Genomic DNA, 18,853 nt, shown 5'->3' with positions numbered 1-18,853 from the left:
ATTGTTTATTTTCTATTCTATTTAACTATAAACACACATGGGCATATGTTACTATTTTCTTTGTTAAACATGACATAAATGTCTCTGTTATAATGAAGCTTTCTTGCAGCCCAGAAGGTGACACAGTGAATAAGGTATTAGACTCTTAAGATTGAGGTCCTGAGATCAATCTTTAACATCGCAGCTGCTAAAGTAAAGCTATGCTTCTCTCTTCTCCTCTCTTTCTCACAGAAAAAAAGGAAAGAAAGGAAGAGAAGGAGGGTGGGAGGGAGGAAGGAAATGAAGTTCCGGCAGGCAGCTTTCTTGGCCTGGCCGCTTTCAACATTATCTCCAGAAAAATTCATTTTAACCAAATAACAAATATTAAAAAACACACCCACACGGCCTCTTTATATTCACTCACATCAATTTACATGACAAAAATTATCTTGTTCAATAATTCATTCAATTAAGAAATATTTATTGAATAGTTATAATTGGTCCAGGGACAGTTCCATGTTTTATGGAGTTTAATGCTCCTCTAACATTGTGTCCTCTGTATACTCTACAACTTCCAGCAGTAATCCCTGTGGTTCAGACCTGTGCAAGCTTCGCCAGCTTCACAGGGTGTCAGTCCCTGCATGGACAGAGTGAATCGATGGTTCATACAGTAAATATCAGCGTTTTGTTTGCTTTTTGTCTCCAGGGTTATCGCTGGGGCTTGGTGCTTGCACTATGAATCCGCTGCTCCTAGCAGCCATCTTTTTTCCTATTGTTGTCGCTGTTGTTAGGACAGAGAGAAACAGAGAGGAGGGGAAGACAGAGGGGGAGATAGACACTTGCTTCACCGCTTGCGAAGCGACCCCTCTGCCTGCAGTGGGGAGCCAGGGGATAGATTCAGGATTCTTGTGCTTTTCACTATGTGCGTTTAACTCGGTGTGCTACCACCTGGCTCCCTAAATATGGTTTTTATTTTATGGTGCTTGTACTATGGCACAGCAGAGATTAAACACATAGCTCAAAACAAAATACAATTTTTTTAAATGCAATTATTTTTTTATATTTCTAAACATTTTTTAAATCTTTCTTTATTGGATAGAGACAGCCAGAAATTGAGAGGAAGGGGAGACAGAGAGAGAAGAAGACAGAGAGACACCTGCAGCCCTGCTTCACCACTTCTGAAGCTTTCCCCCTGCAGGTGGGGACCAGGGGCTCAAACCCGGGTCCTTGTGCACTGTAACATGTGCACTCAACCAGGTGCGCCACCACCCAGCCCCAAATTATTAACAATTATTAATACAATTCAATTTATGTATTTATTTCTATGAGAGCATGAAAAAAAAAAACTTCTTAGCACTGATGTATGGAAATATTAGGGGCAGAACCTGGTCCTCATATTTGCAAGTCAGTTCTCTGATATTTGGAGTTATCTCTCCTATAAACTATTTTGAGTTGAATTGTATGTTAAAGTCCCCCCTTTCCCCCTCTCACCCACCCCCACCCCCCCAGTATCTGGGAGTGTAACTCTTTCAGGCTAGGTTGTTTAAAAAGGTAACTGCATTTAAATGGGGTTATTAGGGTGAGATCTAATAAAAAATTGCCAATGTCCTTTTAAGAACGAAGATGCATTCTTACAGAAGGAAGAATGTGGAAGACACCAGAGAAAATGGCTACCTGCCAAGCCTAAAGAAGAGTCTTCTAAAGGAACCCAAACCTTTCAACACCTTCATCTTACTCTCTCAAGAAATGTGATAAAATAAATTGTGATTATTTAAGCCACTCAGCCTGGTACTTTGTATGTCAGACCTAGTAGAGTAATATCGTGCCCCTAAATGAAAAATGAGTTTGAGAGAAGCATTTTTAGAGGAGTGATGAGGATAGTTATCAAAGCAGGCATCTCTGAGGAAGAACATATAAACTAAGCTATGAAAAGATTGAAATGATGAACTATGGGTAGTAAACAGATTTTGTAGACCTTAAGGACAAAAGAAATAAAAGTACATTAGCCTTGGTTAGTATCCCACAGCTTAAAGAATCAAATAGTCCTCAAGAAAGTCAGTCATTCACCTCGAATGAAAAACCATTGTGTAACTAATTTTCTCACAATCCACAGACTCTCAAGTGTTGAATGAGCATGAAACTGAACATTTAATTATAAGACAAAATGAATATGATTATCATTCATATCCTGGTTTGAAGACATTTCTGAATAAAATGAATATAATGAAATATACAGTTCAAATACTTCTTAGAAGAATAATAAAGAAAAGTTATATCCTTCTTCACAACTCATTAAAAAGTTATGGAGGGGCTGGGTGGTGGTGCAACTGGTTGAGTGCACCTTACAGTGCGCAAGGAACCAGGTTCAAGCCCTTAGTCCCCACCACAGAAGGAAAACTTCACAAGTGGTAAAACAGTATTGCAGGTGTCTCTCTGTCTCCTTCTCTCTCTCTCTCTCTCTCTCTCCCCCTTCCTCTCAATTCCTGGCTGTCTCTATCAAATAAATAAAAAAATTGTAAAAAATTGAAAAAATAATATGGAAATCATAGACTCTGAATATTAACAACAACAAAAAAGAAACTGTGGTTTTAGACCATGATTAGTAGGAGCTAATAATATTGTGTATAAAATAGTGATATATCTAGAAAAATTGATTCCTCTTTGGTAGCATGTATATGTCCTCATTTAAACTCAATGAAAAATAATTATTATAAAATTACAGATAATGGGGTTGGGTGGTAGCACAGCGGGTTAAGTGCAAATGGCACGAAGCACTAGGACCAGCATAAGGATCTTGGTTCGAGCCCTGGCTCCCCACCTACAGGGGAGTCGCTTCACAGACAGCAAAGCAGGTCTACAGGTGTCTGTCTTTCTCTCCCCCTCCCTGTCTCCCCTCCTCTCTCAATTTCTCTCTGTCCTATCCTACAACAACAACAGCAATGACAACAATAATAATGACAACAACAAAGGTAACAACAGGGCAACAAAAATGGGAACAATGGCCTCCAGGAACAGTGGATTCATTGTGCAAGCATCGAGCCACAGCGATAACCCTGGAGGCAATAAATAAATAAAATTACAGATAAGCAAAAAGTTCCTTTAATTCTAGATGAGATAACACATAGGGTATTTCTTTTTTAATATACATTTACTTATGTATTTATTTTATTTGATAGGACACAGAGAAATTGAAAGGGAAAATGGAGATAAAGAGGGAGAAGGAAAGAGAGACACCTGCAGCACTGCCTCACCACTTATGAAGTTTTGGCCCTGCCAAGTGGGGACTGGGGGCTTGAATCTGTGTCCTTGAGCATGTTAATGCATGTGCTCAGCTAAGTGTGCCACTACTCAGCCTCACACAAGGTATCTTTCTTTCTTTACTTTAATTTTTATTAGTTATTTAATAATGATTTATAAGACTAGAGGGATATATTTCCACACTGTACCCTCCACAAAGATTCTATGTATTCAATACACACACGCACACACGCACACGCACCAAAAACCACCCTAAGTTCTTGCAAAGTTTTAGAGACAGTTTGACTACTTTCATTTTTTTTTGCAAGTTCATATAGTTTTCACTTCTTTATATTTCACATATGAGTGAAATCATCCAGCAATTAACTTATTCTTATCAAATTGTTTTGTGAGAGACTGTTGTGCAATTGGACAGTGACTAGACTCAATAAGAAAATAAAACTGATCACAACCTGAAGCAATTTGTCCAGAGTGGTCAGAGATTTTTCCATGACTGCCAGGTTCTCTGTATTTTGTTCATCCTTCAAATTAGAACCAAGCAGAGAGAATCAAATATTTTGTAAACCAACCACATAGAGTCATCTGCTTGCAGTTAACCCATTTCCAATCTGCCTGTGCCAGGGAAGCCATAGCATGCCTGACACCTTTCTCATTTTTACAGCAGTACTTTCCCACTCCCCAGCCTATTTCTAAGTTTGTTTGTTTTTTTTTAGTTTTTTTAAATTTTTTAATATTTATTTTATCTATTCCTTTTTGTTGCCCTTGCTGTTTTATTGTTGTCGTTGTTGTTGGATAAGACAGAGAGAAAAGGAGAGAGGAGGGGGAAGACAGAGATGGGGAGAGAAAGATAGATACCTGCAGACCTGCTTCACCGCCTGCGAAGCGACTCCCCTGAAGGTGGGGTACCAGGTATCGAACCCAGATCCTTACGCCGGTCCTTGTGCTTTGTGCCACCTGCATGTTTCTAAGTTTTTATGGCAGATGAGGATGGTTAACTTTGCACTAGCCAAAACAAAATAAATCCCTCTGTAGGTTCTCATTTGGGTGGCCTTCATTTAGTTCCATACTTGACACCATCACCACCCCACCTGTAAAAAAAAATTGTTTTGGGGCCTCAAATCCTCAGTGGAAGGATATAAATCAGAGTCGATTTCAAATTCATCTTAGAACCACTTGATATTGCCTCCATGAAAGAAAATAGTAGCTACTAAAACTCTGTAACTTGCTTCTTCTATGAAATAGCAGAACAAGTCATCCAAAGTTTGAAGTACTTATGATGCTCGCCTGGTGATTTGGCAGTTAGCCAGAGTGATTGTATATTAGTTAAATGTTTTTCAATATTATATAGAAAAGCTTCATAGCTGAGATGTGGTACAAGTGAATGAAATTATGGGCAGTTGAAATCATTTGTCACAAACTGGCTATCTTATCAGCTTTTATTCATTTTGCAGCTGTTTTTCATCTCACATATTCTGACTTTATGTAACCATTGCTGGCCTAGACTGAGAAAAAAGCTTTGCTCTGGAAATAAAATTTAGTCCAAACAGAACTCCAGCAGTAAAATTACCTCAGCCAGGTTATTGTCCATTTCCTCATCACTGAAACAAAACTACTGGATTTGTGAAGTTAAAATCCAGATAGGAGTGTTTTTTAAGGTAGAAAATGGAGGAAATATATGTAAATGCAATACACTCTAAGTCACAACTGAGTTTTAGCACAATTAATTCTACCCCCCAACACATACATCATTCAGGTTAGATGAACACACTAGCAGAAGAAATGAGCGTGGCTGCAGATGGATGGACTGCCCGGGGGAAGAGCAACATAGAGAAAGTCTGGCCCCCCTGTTACTTGCCGGTTTTCTTCTTACTGAAATGATAGCAATGATAAAGGAGACTGGTTAAGGCTCTCACTGGGAAGAGAATAAGATTTATTTCCTGGAAGCCATTTAAAGCCACTTTCTGAGAAATGACATAGTGGTTCTTGCAATCTCACTTCATGACTGCCACACCAGAGTTCTCATCCTCAGAAACCAGGCAGTATTCTAATCTCTTTCGCGATACGCCCACCAAAAATTCAGTGAGGCAAACTGCCATCAGCATGACTTGTTTCTTAAGGAATGCATTTCCGTTGCCTCCTTTGTTTATACCTCTTCTGGTCTATAGTACCAAGTTCATTTGCAAGCTGTCCACCAGCTATCGAATTTCTCAAAGTTTTCTTTAATTCTAGGGTTTTGATAGCAAGACAAGTCAATTAGTGTAGAAATTGAATATAACATCAACAACAGCAACAATAAAATCTGGTTGCCTCCAATCCTTCACATGTTAGATGTAATTCACCTTTTTTGCAGGTTGACTTCTGGCAGGTGGTGGGATTTAATACTGAGAGAACAGGTAATCTAGAGATTAGTTTTGCACAGTTTTTCTTTTTCTTTTTTTTATTTAACTCCAGTTGCATATGGGATCATTTTTAAAACTGGAAATTATTTAAAAAAAAACCAGGTGGTGGCAACCCTTGTTGAATGCACATGTTACCATGCCCTGGGGACCCATACACCTTCACAAGTGGTGAAACAGTGCTGCTGGTATCTCTCTTTCTCTCTCCCTCTCTTTCCTCTTTTCCCAATTTATCTCTGTCTTGTCTAAAACAAAACAAAAGTACCAAACTTTTGGAGGCAGAACCATGGAGAATAATAGTCTCAAGCAAGCTGCACTCCCCTACAGCAACTGCATAAAGAACAATGAACCACAGAAAAACCTGAATAGTGAGCATTGTCAGGGTTTAACTAAGAGACACATGTTTTTCCAGAGGACGAAAGGACAGCAGTAGATGGAGGGGAGAGTGAGTAGAATAAAAGCAGCACTAACAGCCTGATGCTCATAAACCACTGTTGTCACTATCAGTGCAGTTACTTGGGGTCAGAGATAAGACCAGGGATTCTGAAGCCACAGCACATGGAAACACCTGCAGAGCTGCAAGGCGCTAAAATGTCCACAAAGTCTCACCATTGTGGCAGAAAAGGAATTCAGCTGAAGACTAGCAAGTGAGCCCAGTAGATCCAGTTTAGCCAAGTCCTCCCTCCTCTAGCTGAGACCTAATTTCCGGAGATCAGCCTCAGTCAGAAGTGAGTATCTGCCCATATGTGTGCAGAGGGAAACTAGGACATTGTCCTATTAAGCTTGTAGAGACCACTGTGTTGCATCGGCTGCACAAAAGGTCTGGAGAAGCCAAGCGGGAGCAAAGAGTCTTCCTGCTAAGCTATGCTTGTCTTAATCCTCCTCAGGCAATGCCAGTAACTGTCACCAGTCAGCATGTCTCATGGCCATCCCCATCCCAGCACCACCTATAAGTAAACAACAAAATCTAACATTAATGTACAGAGAACAATGACAGAATTATGAAAAGCAAAGAAATGAATACTTAACAGATTTTTTTTTCTCCCCACTGGGTTTATTGCTGGGGCTCAGTGCCAGTTTGCAGGTGTCTATCTATCTCTTTCACTCTATACCTCCCTCTCCTATCTCAATTTCTGCAGGTGTCTACCTGTCTCTCTCACTCTATATCTCCCTCTCCTATCTCAATTTCTCTCTATCCTATCCAATAAAATGGAATAAAAAAATTTAAATAAAAAGGGGGGGATCGGGCGGTAGCACAGTGGGTTAAGCACAGGTGGAGCAAAGCGCAAGGACCAGTGTAAGAAACCCAGTTCGAGCCCCCGGCTCCCCACCTGCAGGGGAGTCGCTTCACAGGCCGTGAAGCAGGTCTGCAGGTGTCTTTCTCTCTCCCCTTTGTCTTCTCCTCTCTGCATTTCTCTCTGTCCTATCCAACAACAGCGACATCAATAACAACAACAATAATAACTACAACAATAAAACAACAGGGGCAACAAAAAGGAATAAATTAATTAATATTAAAAAATTTTAATAAAAAGGAAGAAATGGCTGCCAGGAGCTGTGGCTTCATAGAGCCCACACAACACCCAAGAGGCAAAAGAAAGCAAAAAACTTAAAAAGTAGATTCAAGGAGAGTCAGGCGGTAGTGCAGCTGATTAAGCGTACGTAGCACAAAGCGCAAGGACCGGCGTAATGATAATGATCCTGGTTCGAGCCCTGGCTCCCCACCTACAGGAGAGTAGCTTCACAAGTGGTGAAGCAAGTCTGCAAGTGTCTATCTATCTCTCCCACTCTCTATCTTCCCCTTCTCTCTTCATTTCTCTCTATCCTATCCAACAACGATGACATCAATAACTACAACAACAACAACAAAGTAGATTCAGTCATACAGAGGAAAGAATATCAGGATTAGGTGAAAACATGGCCATAAACCTCAAATGGAAGGTGTGGGAAGACCAGAATATAGAAAAAAATGAAGCAATTCTGTTAAGCAATATCAGGTTCCACATGAAAAACTATTAGAACATAGATGGTTGCTAGGGTAGCAGAGAGAACACTCAAGTTCCTGAATCCAAAATGATACTGTTGTAATATTTTTATTTATTTATTTTACCAGAGCACTGCCTAGCCCTGGTTTACGGTGGTGCTGGAGATAAAGCCTGGACCTGCTGCCGCTTCCGATAGGAAAGTCTGTTGCACTACCACTGGCGCTACCTCCCTGGCCTAGAAGCATCTTTTTTTTTTTTTATGACAATGTTATAGCTAAAAAGTAACCAGACACATGCACAACAGAAAAATCTCAAGCATCTGGAAATTAAACACTGTGCTTCTGAATACCATTTGCATCAATCAAAAAAGAAATGGAACAAGCATCTGGAGAACAGCAAAAATGAAGAGACAAAGCACTATATCCTATAGGATGCAGCCAAAGTAGTTTTCAGATGGAATTTTGGGCCAGCTAGTGGCTCACCTGGCAGAGAGCACATGTTGCCATTCTCAAGGACCTGGATTCAAAGGCCTGGGTCTCAAACTACGATAGGAAAGCTTCACAGGTGCTAGAGCAGTATTGCATGTATCTCTCCTTCTGTCTCTATCTGGTTTTTTCTCCCTGTCTCTCACCCTCTATTAAAATGATAACCCTGGTGACAGAAATAAATAGATAAATAAACACAGAAGTAATAAAAGAGAATTTCTTTTTTTAAGACTTTTAAAAACATTTTTATATTTATTTATTTTCCCTTTTGTTGCCCTTGTTTTTTATTGTTGTTGTAATTATTGATGTTGTTATTGATGTCATTGTTGGATAGGACAGAGAGAAATGGAGAGGAGGGGAAGGCATAGAGGGGGAGAGAAAGATAGACATCTGCAGACCTGCTTCACTGCCTGTGAAGCGACTCCCCTACAGGTGGGAATCCTTGGGGCTCAAACCGGGATCCTTAAGCCAGCCCTTGTGCTTCGCGCGACCTGCACTTAACCCACTGTGCTACTGCCTGACTCCCAAAAGAGAGTTTCATAGCATTTTAGACACATTAACAAAGAGGAAATATTTCCTATAAACATTTTGGCATCCCATCTGATGGAACTAGATAAGATGCAACAATAACCCTTAAAAAAAAACAGGAAAGAGGTGAAATATAAAAGTCAGAGAACAAATAAACATAAAAATTAAGGTGGTTGCTGGAGGGAGTTGGAGAAGATAGGTGGAGGGGTTTCTTTGATGTAAACAGGAAATTTGGTAGTAGGTACAGCGAGTTGCAGACATATGCAGGTGTGGAATCCTGCTTCCAGTAACTTCTAGTACTGTAACCCAGTGCTAAAGGAATACAAAGAAATTATTTAAAAATTACCAGTGTCTGGGTCCCATCACCAGAAACTTCACTGCTCTGAGGAGGGGAAAAAGTATGGTATTTTAAATGACTAGTCAAGTCATTTTTTTTTCCAGGGAAGACAACTGTGGCTAAGAGGTATACATAGACATTGGATTCCCCACGACAAGAGTGATATTAATGGCTGAACTCCAAAAGAAATACAAAGTGACAGAGATTCCTAATGAAGAAGACTATGATTATTAAAGGCAATATGAACAGTTAAATAGTATGTAAACTCTACCCTCTATCCTGGTGGACAGCTGGTGGTACTTAATTGCCTTCACATGTATCACAGACTGACCTTAGCTCTCTAAACCCAGCATCTCACTTCTCATTTGGAATCCACAGGTCTCTTTGAGCTGCTCTCCACTTTTCAATCTGCATATTTATTTTGGTGTTTCCTGAACATATCTACCAAAACACCGTTTTCAGCATACTCAGTTTTCCTATGTGGTCAAAAACCCTGTAAAGCCTGTTCCTATAGTTTTTTGTCACATGAGCTTCTTGCCACTGATCTCCATTATATTCTCTTTTCATTTAAAACAGAAAAAATAGTCCTCATAGAATTACATTATCCAAATGAACTCCATTTCTCTTTTCTTGCCTTGTAAAGAAAAAATAATTTCTTATCATTCTCTTTGATCATAAAGAAGTATCAAAATATTTTTATTTTAAAAAATCTACAAAAATTAATGTCACATCATATAAACTTTTCATGCCCAGTTATTAACTCATTTGTTTTCCTCAAAGATCCAACAAAACAGTCACAGACTCACACTGTGTTTTAAATTAAAATGCAAAGCTTTAAGGCTGTTTGACATGCAGTAATTATTTGCATAGTCCTCTAGTCAAGCATAGAAACTGCTAAGGTCTGCCCTTGATGGAAATGACCTGTGCAAAAAATTTCAAGCAAACAGGACCCAACTGTTCACATAAAAAAAAGGAGGTGGGTAAATAATGAAAGTCACTGTGTTTCTGCCCTGATTTCCCCTTGACTTGTCACAGGTTAGGATGTGCATCATCTGTTTAGTGTCAAGTTCAAAAACAAATAACCTTTTCAGGCTGATGTGCCCTCACCACAGACGGTCAGTGTCACGTGTTGCCCCAATGAATGGTCGCAGCACAAGGTACTGTATAAAACTCGAGGCACTTCATCTCCAGTTGCTTTAGAATTAGAGTTGCCTCTCTTTCAAGATGGACTTTCTTCATAGGAATGGAGTGCTCATTATTCAGAATTTGCAAAAGAACTATCAAGCTCCCGACAGTGTTCTACAAAGTTTTGTGTCCAATGTTGGAAACCCTCAGAATATCTTTTCCATTTATTTTCCATTTTGGTTTTAACTTAATCAGACAATTGGAACCAAGATAATCTGGCTAGCAGTCATTGGGGATTGGTTCAATGTAAATGGTGAGACTTGTGTTCGGTTTTTCACTTTTCTAAAGGCTTATTCTTAAATTTGTAGCTTTGGCTTCATGACTGGATTTCAAATGTCTGTAGTTTTACTTGGAAAAAAATTCAAACATATCAATTAGTAAATGGAACATACAAAAGTCTATAAATATTACTTGACTTATATGTAAAAATCAAACCCTGTAACACATGTGCTGTGATAAGCCAAGAATTCAGTCAGATGAGCAACATAATAATGAACAGTTTGATGCTCCCAGACATCACCCAACATTCCCAGTCTAAATGCCTGTGCTGCTGGGGGATCAAATTTGGGACCTCATGCTTGAGAGCCCAAAGCTTTGTCACTGGACAACCAGAATTATTTATTTAAACTGTCTTTATTCCCTTACATATATAGTACATAAGTAGACATTCTGGGACTTTTTTATTACAAAATTCTTTATGAGTATAAAATGTTTACTGTGCAAGTTAAGTTTAATATTATATGCAATATGATGTGTCTTTATATATGAAATTATATACTAATGCTTTAATTTATTATATTATGTTATATTATACTATACCAGCTTGCAACATAGTAAAAAACAAACTCATCAGTTGAGATCCTGACACTCACTTTGAGTACCATGAATGTGCAAGTTTTTTATTTTATTTTATTTTTTATTTTATGGAGAGATACAGAGAGAAACACTTAACTCTGGTTTGGGGGTTGAACCTGGGATCTTAGAGCCTCAGGTATGAAAGTCTTTTTGCATAACTATTATGCTATCTTCCCTGCCCCTATGTGCAAGTTCTTAATGAACTTTCTTCTTTTCTTTCTTTCTATATCTTTCTCTCTTCCTTCCTCTATTTCTTTCTTCCTTTTTTCTTTCTTTTTTCCCTTCTCTCTCTTTTATTTTGCTCCCCCTAAAGTATATATCCATCTGAGATATTGTTTATAACATTGCATTTTAATTCTCACCTTATAAACAGGTCAAGGATAGGACATATTGGATGGATGGATGGATGGTTGAAATACCACTTTTGTCTATGTGAGCATTTTCCAGCATAAACTATTATTTATCTATTTACTTATTGACTAATAGGTTTATTGCTAGGTCATCATGCCTGAATGACTCCTTCACGCTTGGTGGTCTTTTTTTTTCTCTCTGTTATAGACAGAGAGAAATGGCAAGAGGAGAGAGGAAAAGAAGAACCCACAGAGCACTACTCCACAACTTGTGAAGCTTCTCCCTGCATGTGGAGACCAGGAGGCTTGAGCTCTGGTTCTCATTCATCCTAACATGTGCCAGCCCTTAGCATATGCTACCTTATGACACATTTCCTGGAAGGAATTGCATTCTGTAATTACTCTTTGTGCATGTATATGTATATGTATGTGTATGTGTATGTGTATGTGTATGTGTATGTGTATGTGTGTGTGTGTGTATGTGTATGTGTATATGTATATGTATATATACATATATATTTTAAAAAATTTTATTTGTAAAAAGGAAACACTGACAAAAGCCATAGGATAAGAGGGGTACAATTCCACAAAATTCCCGTCTCCAGAACTCTATATCCCATTCCCTCCCTTGGTAGCTTTCCTATTCTTTATCCGTCTAGGAGTATGGACCCAGGGTCATTATGGGATGCAGAAGGTGGAAGGTCTGGCTTCTGTAATTGTTTCCCCGCTGAACATGGGTGTTGACAGGTCGATCCACACTCCCAAGATTTATCATTTTTTAAAATTATTATTTATTTTTATTTATTTTCCCTTGGCAAACGCTAGAAGAAGAAGATTTTCCCTTTCTGTTGCCCTTGCTGTTTCATTGTTGTTGTAGTTTTTATTGTTGTTGATAACGTCGTCGTTGTTGGATAGGACCGAGAGAAATGGAGAGAGGAGAGGAAGACAGAGAGGAGAAGAGAAAGACAGACACCTGCAGATCTGCTTCACCACCTGTGAAGCGATTTCCCTGTAGGTGGGGGGCCAGGGCTCAAACAGAGATCCTTACGTTCAGTCCTTGCGCTTCAGTCTTTGCACTTCGCGCCACGTGCGCTTAACACGCTGTGTTGCCACCGGACCTCCGATTTATGATTTTTTAAGCATGGAAAAAAAAAGTTCTGAAAATTCCCATATAAGAAATCTATGTGAAATAAATATATCTATGAGAAATTGACTTGCCTTGTTTAACTTGCTGTTAAAACCCAGCAACAACTAGTATTTAATCTGAATGTACTTTCAACTGGAAAAAAAATGAAGATAACATTAAAATAAGACGGTCTTTTAAAAAATTAGGCAGCATGGAAAACGACCTGTCTGCAGGTTTCTTCACTAAGATTGAGACCTATGCGTCTCGTGGCTTCTTCTCATACAAGTCATAATATAAACTCCCATTTCAAAAGCTGACTCCAAGGTAAACATAAAAGTAGCTGCTTGTGGGAATGGGGTGCTGGCACAGCAGGTTAAGCGCATGTGGTGCAAAGCTCAAGGACCCGGTGAAGGATCCCAGTTCGAGCCCCCAGCTCCCCACCTGCAGCGAAGTCGCTTCACAAGCGGTGAAGCAGGTCTGTAGGTGTCTTTCTCTCCCCATCTCTGTCTTCCCCTCCTCTCTCCATTTCTCTCTGTCCTATTCATCAATAACAACAACAACGTTAAACAGCAAGGGCAACAAAAGGGAAAATAAATAAATAAATAAATATTAAAAAATAAAATTAAAAAGTAGCTGCTTGTGATTAGCATTCACTTGTAACTCAACTGGCAAGTCCTGCTAGACGTTTGACTCTTCAGCCCAAGCAAAAGCTGATTTGGGATACAATTGAAGTCAATTTCATTTTCTCATCACTTAGAAAATTATTTAATACAAACAACAACTAAAATATGGCAGATTTAGGTGTAGTAATTTGAGTTCTCAATTAGTCTTGAAATCTTGATTTGGAATTCAATAAATTGAAAAAATCTTGAAACAAGTGAGTTTTTAGGTCTGATTGACTGTATTTTCTTTATCTATTTCTTTTTTTTTAATATTTATTTTATTTATTTATTCCCTTTGTTGCCCTTGTTGTTTTATTGTTGTAGTTATTATTGTTGTTGTCATTGTTGGATAGGACAGAGAGAAATGGAGAGAGGAGGGGAAGACAGAGAGGAGGAGAGAAAGATAGACACCTGCAGACCTGCTTTACCGCCTGTGAAGCGACTCCCCTGCAGGTGGGGAGCCGGGTTCGAACTGGGATCCTTATGCCGGTCCTTGTGCTTTGCGCCACCTGCGCTTAACCCGCTGCGCTACAGCCCGACTCCCTTATCTGCTATTTCTAAACATTAGATGCAGCTTATGTCCTTAGGTTATTTATAAACTATTTGTAATGACTAACATGATATCCTATTGTCCATTTTTTGACCATTGCTATTCCATCAATTATTTTTCAAATGGTTCCACATCTTGTCACAGGAAGTCCATCTGGCCATGTGATGGGCTCTTCCTGTGTCTGGTATATCATGGGAACAGCTGCCCTGAGCCACATTGTCAACTAAATGGATAAGCTGTCTACCATTCTGCACAGGTCAGCTTTATACCCGTTTCTAAAGCACCAAACAATAGCCTTTTCTGAATACAAGGCTTTTAAAACATTTTTTAAATTTATTTATAAAATAGAAATATTGACAAGACCATAAGATAAGAGGAGTACAACTCCACACAGTTCCCACCACCAGAACTCCATATCCCATCCCCTCCCCTGATAGCTTTCCTATTCTGTAACCCCGTGGGAGTATGGACCCAGGATCATTATGGGGTGCAGAAGGTGGAAGGTCTGGCTTCTGTAATTGCTTCCCCGCTGAACATGGACATCAGCAGATGGATCCATACTCCCAACCTGTCTCTATCTTTCCCTAGGGGTCTGGGGAGGCAGGGTTCCAGAACACATTGGTGGGGTCATCTGCTCAGGGAAGTCAGGTATGACAGCCTGAATACAAGTCATTTTAAAAAACTGTTTAAGCACATTTTCAGTTGTTAAAGTGGATTTATTCCATCATAGCCAAAATAGAAAAATGAATAGTCTATTAGTATGTTGCTTTATAATAATGTCCTGGTTAGCTCACAGCTACTGCCAAATTATAGTTGGAAATGATATATTGATTAATGATTTGCTAAATGTGCCCTTGGATTCATTTAATATAATAATCACTTTAGTAAGGCATAAATAAGTCATCTAGAGTTATATAGGGAAATATTTTTGCATGTACATCTGGTCACTTTAAGATTAATAAGATTTTGAGAATCATCATTCCCTTGGGTGCATCAGTTAATTTAATATAATTAGACTTTATTCTTTGAATAGCCAGCACTTTTGATACCACTAACATATACTCTAGCTTTAAAGATCTTTTTAATTAAAAAACATTCTACATACAGGCAAATTTCAATTTGAATGTTAATAGATCTAATCTTAGTAGACTTGTAACATTTAGAATGCCTAAAAACGTTAATATAGCCCAATTTCTGTAGGAATTGGGCAGCTTCCTTCTATTCTTTCCTGAAATACTTTATTCTTGCCATGAATCATAGGCCAGCAAGCTAGCTCACTTGGATAGTGTGCTGCTTTGCCATGTACAGGACCCTGTTTTGAGCTTCACTGCTGCTACATTGGAGGAAGCTTCAGCGTTGTGGTGTCTTTAATACTTTCTGCCTCTATCTAAAGAAAAAAATCCATACCACCACTTTAATCATAAATTTAGGCCACTGAAGAGAAAACTCGTCAGTCAAATCATTTTAGAAGTACTTTATAGGACCAGGTGGTGGCACACCTAGTTAAGCACACATATTACAATGCTCAAAAACCTGGATTCAACCCAATTTCAAACCCAGCCCCCACCTGTAGTGGGGAAGCTTCGCAAGTGGTGAAGCAGTTATCATAATATATAATTATTATATATTATTATATATAGTTGGCATTATAACATCTCTCTTCCTCTCTATCACCCATTCTCAATTTTTCTCTCTCTATCCAGTAAATAAGTAAAATAAACAAATCTTTAAAAATTAAATGTACTTTGACTTATACTGTTACATAATTTTTTTTCTAAAATAAATCTCCAAGATTCATAGCACAATCCATTATTTAAGCATGTAATTAAAAACAACCAAAGGAATTTCATCATCTTTAATACATATTCTTTTTTTTTTTTTTTTTTTTTAACCAGAGCACAGCTCAGCTCTCGTTTATGATGGCTGGGGGATTGAATTTGGGCCTTTGGAGCCTCAGGCATGAGTCTTTTTGCATAAGCATTATGCTATCTATCCTCGCCCCTTAATGCTTATTCTAATGAGATTCTCACTCTGTGCTTTAATGTATATTCATTACTCAACTCAAAATAATAACAAGAGAATCTTGTTATAATTGAAATCAATTAGCAATATTCATAGGCCATTTTTTTACAGAGGAATCTTGGTTGGTTTTTTTTTACAGTAGTTTATTTCTTTCTTCAATTTTCAAATCAAGAAAATATTTGCTCTAAAAATAATTCTCCTAACACTTTAAATCTTTATAATCATAACGTTTCCTTTACCCATCAAAATACTCTGAGTGATGACTCCTTTCCTTAATGTTACAAAATTATTGCTTATGCTTCTTCCCTGTGAATCACTCCTAGTTACATCATCTTTGAAAGTCTCATTTCCTTTTAATCCTGAGTCTTTTAATAACTAAAATTTTGGTCCTATTATCAGCACCACAGTGTTTATTTAAAACTCCCCCAAAGAGCTCGGGGAGATGCCTCATTTGCCAGAATTTAATGGAGTTCTGGTCTTTCATTCACTCTCTCCATAAAATAAATAAATAAATAAGAAGAAAAATAATCTTGTGGACTGGGCAACAGCACACCCTGGGTGAAGTGCACATAGTGCAAAGCAAAGACCAGCTCAAGGACCCCACCTGTGGAGTGGGGGGTGGGGCTTCTTCATAAGCGGTGAAGCAGGTCTGCAGGTGTCTATCTTTCTCTCTCCCTCTCTATCTTCCCATCTTCTCAATTTCTCTCTGTCCTGTCCAAAAATAAATAAATAATAAATTTTAAAAAAATGGCCACAGGAGCAATGGATTTGTAGTGCAGCCATGAGCTCCAGCAATAACTGGAGGGGGGAAAAATCATAAAAAAGAAAAAAAACCAAAAAGTAAGAAAACAGAACTTTCAGGCCTTGGAACTCTAAACTCAGTGGAAACTTGCTCTTGATGTTTTTTTTCATGAGAGAAACTGCCTCTGCAGTAAATTAAAGTTGAGAGAGGAGGATATGACAGGGAATAAAACGTATTTGATTCATTCTTTATCATTCTGAGTATTAGTAATTTTCCTAAACATGAATCTCCCCTATGCTATTAAAATAATTATCAGGATTTCAAACTTGATTTTTTTATAGCACTTATTAAAACCAAGATAGCTAGTTAAATGTCATGCACTGATATAAATAATTATCTGTTAAAGATTTTCAACTCCTATGGAACATTGAGAGAGAGATAAGAAGGGGGGGAGGAAGAGGAAGGAGGAAGTCGGCCAGGCAGTAATGCACCTGGTTAAGTGCACACATTACAATGCAAAAGGATTCAGGTTCAAGCCCCTGGTCCCCACCTTCAGGGGGAAAGCTTCATGAGTGGTGAAGCAGCGCTGAAGGTGTCTCTCTGTCTCTTTCCCTTTCTATCTCCTCCTCCCTTCTCAATTTCTTTCTGTCTCTATACAGTAGTAAATAAACAAATAAATAATTTTAAAAGGTAGAGGAGGAGGAAGAGGAGAAAAGTGGAGAGACTTTAGGGCTAGGATGGTAGCATAGTGTCCACACATAAAGTCTCTCATGCCTGAAGCTCTGAGGCCCCTAGTTCAATCCCTTCTACCACCATAAACCAGAGCTGATAGTTCTCTGGGAAAAAAAAGGAAGTGAAGGAAGGAAGGAAGGAAGGGAGGAAGGAAGGAAGGAAGGAAGGAAGAGAAAAAGAGAGAAAGAAAATGTTATATCAAAGCTAGATGTTTCCTCTGAAGATCACCTTGTTTCACCACCATCACCTCCCCAATTTTATAAATGATGACCATTTCTTTCCTTTTTTTACTCTTATCTATTCTTCCATCATAGACTGACTTGGTCAATTCTTTGGAATTTTTTTTTTGGTTGATTCAAATCAGTATCTGCATCTCCAAAGTATTCATAGCAACACATTTTCCTCATCAAGTTGTTCTTGGAGTATTTGGAGGTAAACATGATCACTTACCTATAGCTGTATGGTGTAAAATCCTCAATATCATTTGTCTTATGCTGTCAAATTCTTGGTAATCATTTTCCCAATCTCAGGTAATTCTATCGACCACTGATACTATTGAATAAATACTTTCCCAGGAGTTTAAGTGACTTACCGTACTTCCCAGATTTTCCAGGTTCACAATGATACAGTCTTACTTGACAGTATAAATTCTTAGTGTGATGGGCTCTTGCTAGAGCTAAGTCTAACTACCAAATCATTTCAGACAGTCTGTTTTGTCTCAGTTTGGAGAACTTAATAATGTTTCCCCAACCTGTACACCCTGCCACTCTCTCTGAAACATGCAAAGGGATTATTACATAAATTTTAGCAACTGTTTTTTTAATTCCTGAAGCAGCATTCACCTTGATGGAGTTTCAGTAGTTCAGCCTCACAAACCTTTCAAAGGCTTTCCGGTTAATTTGCCTATGCTAACTGAAATACAAATTAAAAGCACCTAGATCAGCACTGGCTTATACAATGGGTTATCATGTCACAGCATAGGCTCCAGAAAGATCTGCCTGCACTAATATGAGTGAGGAGAGACCTGGAGAGCAAGCGTGTGTTGTTACTGTGAAAGAAAAAGGCTTTGGAAAATTATTAGAATGTTGCTGTGTAATGTCCTTTGTCAGTGGAAGCTATAACTAAATTCCTTAGTTCAGAGAGGGGTGATCTCCAAGGAGCTTAGAGTGATATAGTCTCCTTCTCATCCACAGGCGTGCTTGTGGCAAAGGTCTTTGAGCCACACTCCAGGCATCCAGAGAACCAGCCTGAACACATGCCTGAAGACCAACACTGAGCTTCCGGCTGTTCTGCATCATGGCATCCTTAGTCACATTGCAGCTCTACAATTTCATCAAGATCCCCACTCATACCATACATTTATTTTACCTCTTATCTTTCTGTAAAAGTGCAACCATCCCCCTGGCTGTGGTTGCTCTGGTTCCCTACTGTATTTACCTGTTTTCATTAATATGTGAATAAAAAGAAGATTGATTAGAGTTGAGCCAATGGTTAAAGTTTTACCATGTTATCATTTCGTGAGACCTTCCTCCTCCATTCTCTAGTAGAACCACAGAAAGACTTGCAAGATTCCAACCTCCTAGAGGTCACAAAGTGGCAACCACAGGTCCTGGCCCACCTTCACATAGGTTTAATTTGATCTTTATAGTGTTCCTTGTTGA

General features: G+C 38.7%; 1 protein-coding gene across 1 annotated transcript; it reads left to right on the top strand.

Annotated features, from left to right (window-relative positions):
* Positions 1–10,192: 10,192 nt before the first annotated feature.
* Positions 10,193–18,653, top strand: G6PC2 (glucose-6-phosphatase catalytic subunit 2). The gene is given in 5 exon segments (XM_007539354.1): positions 10,193–10,406; positions 13,841–13,952; positions 17,507–17,531; positions 17,534–17,688; positions 18,458–18,653. Coding segments are annotated over 5 exon segments (702 nt in total).
* The last annotated feature ends 200 nt before the right edge of the window (positions 18,654–18,853 follow it).

This window comes from Erinaceus europaeus, chromosome 18 (genome assembly GCF_950295315.1).
Source record: "Erinaceus europaeus chromosome 18, mEriEur2.1, whole genome shotgun sequence".
In the NCBI taxonomy this organism is placed as follows: domain Eukaryota; kingdom Metazoa; phylum Chordata; class Mammalia; order Eulipotyphla; family Erinaceidae; genus Erinaceus; species Erinaceus europaeus.
The sequence above is the reverse complement of the archived record's forward strand: the minus strand, read 5'-3'. Positions and strand labels throughout refer to the sequence as shown.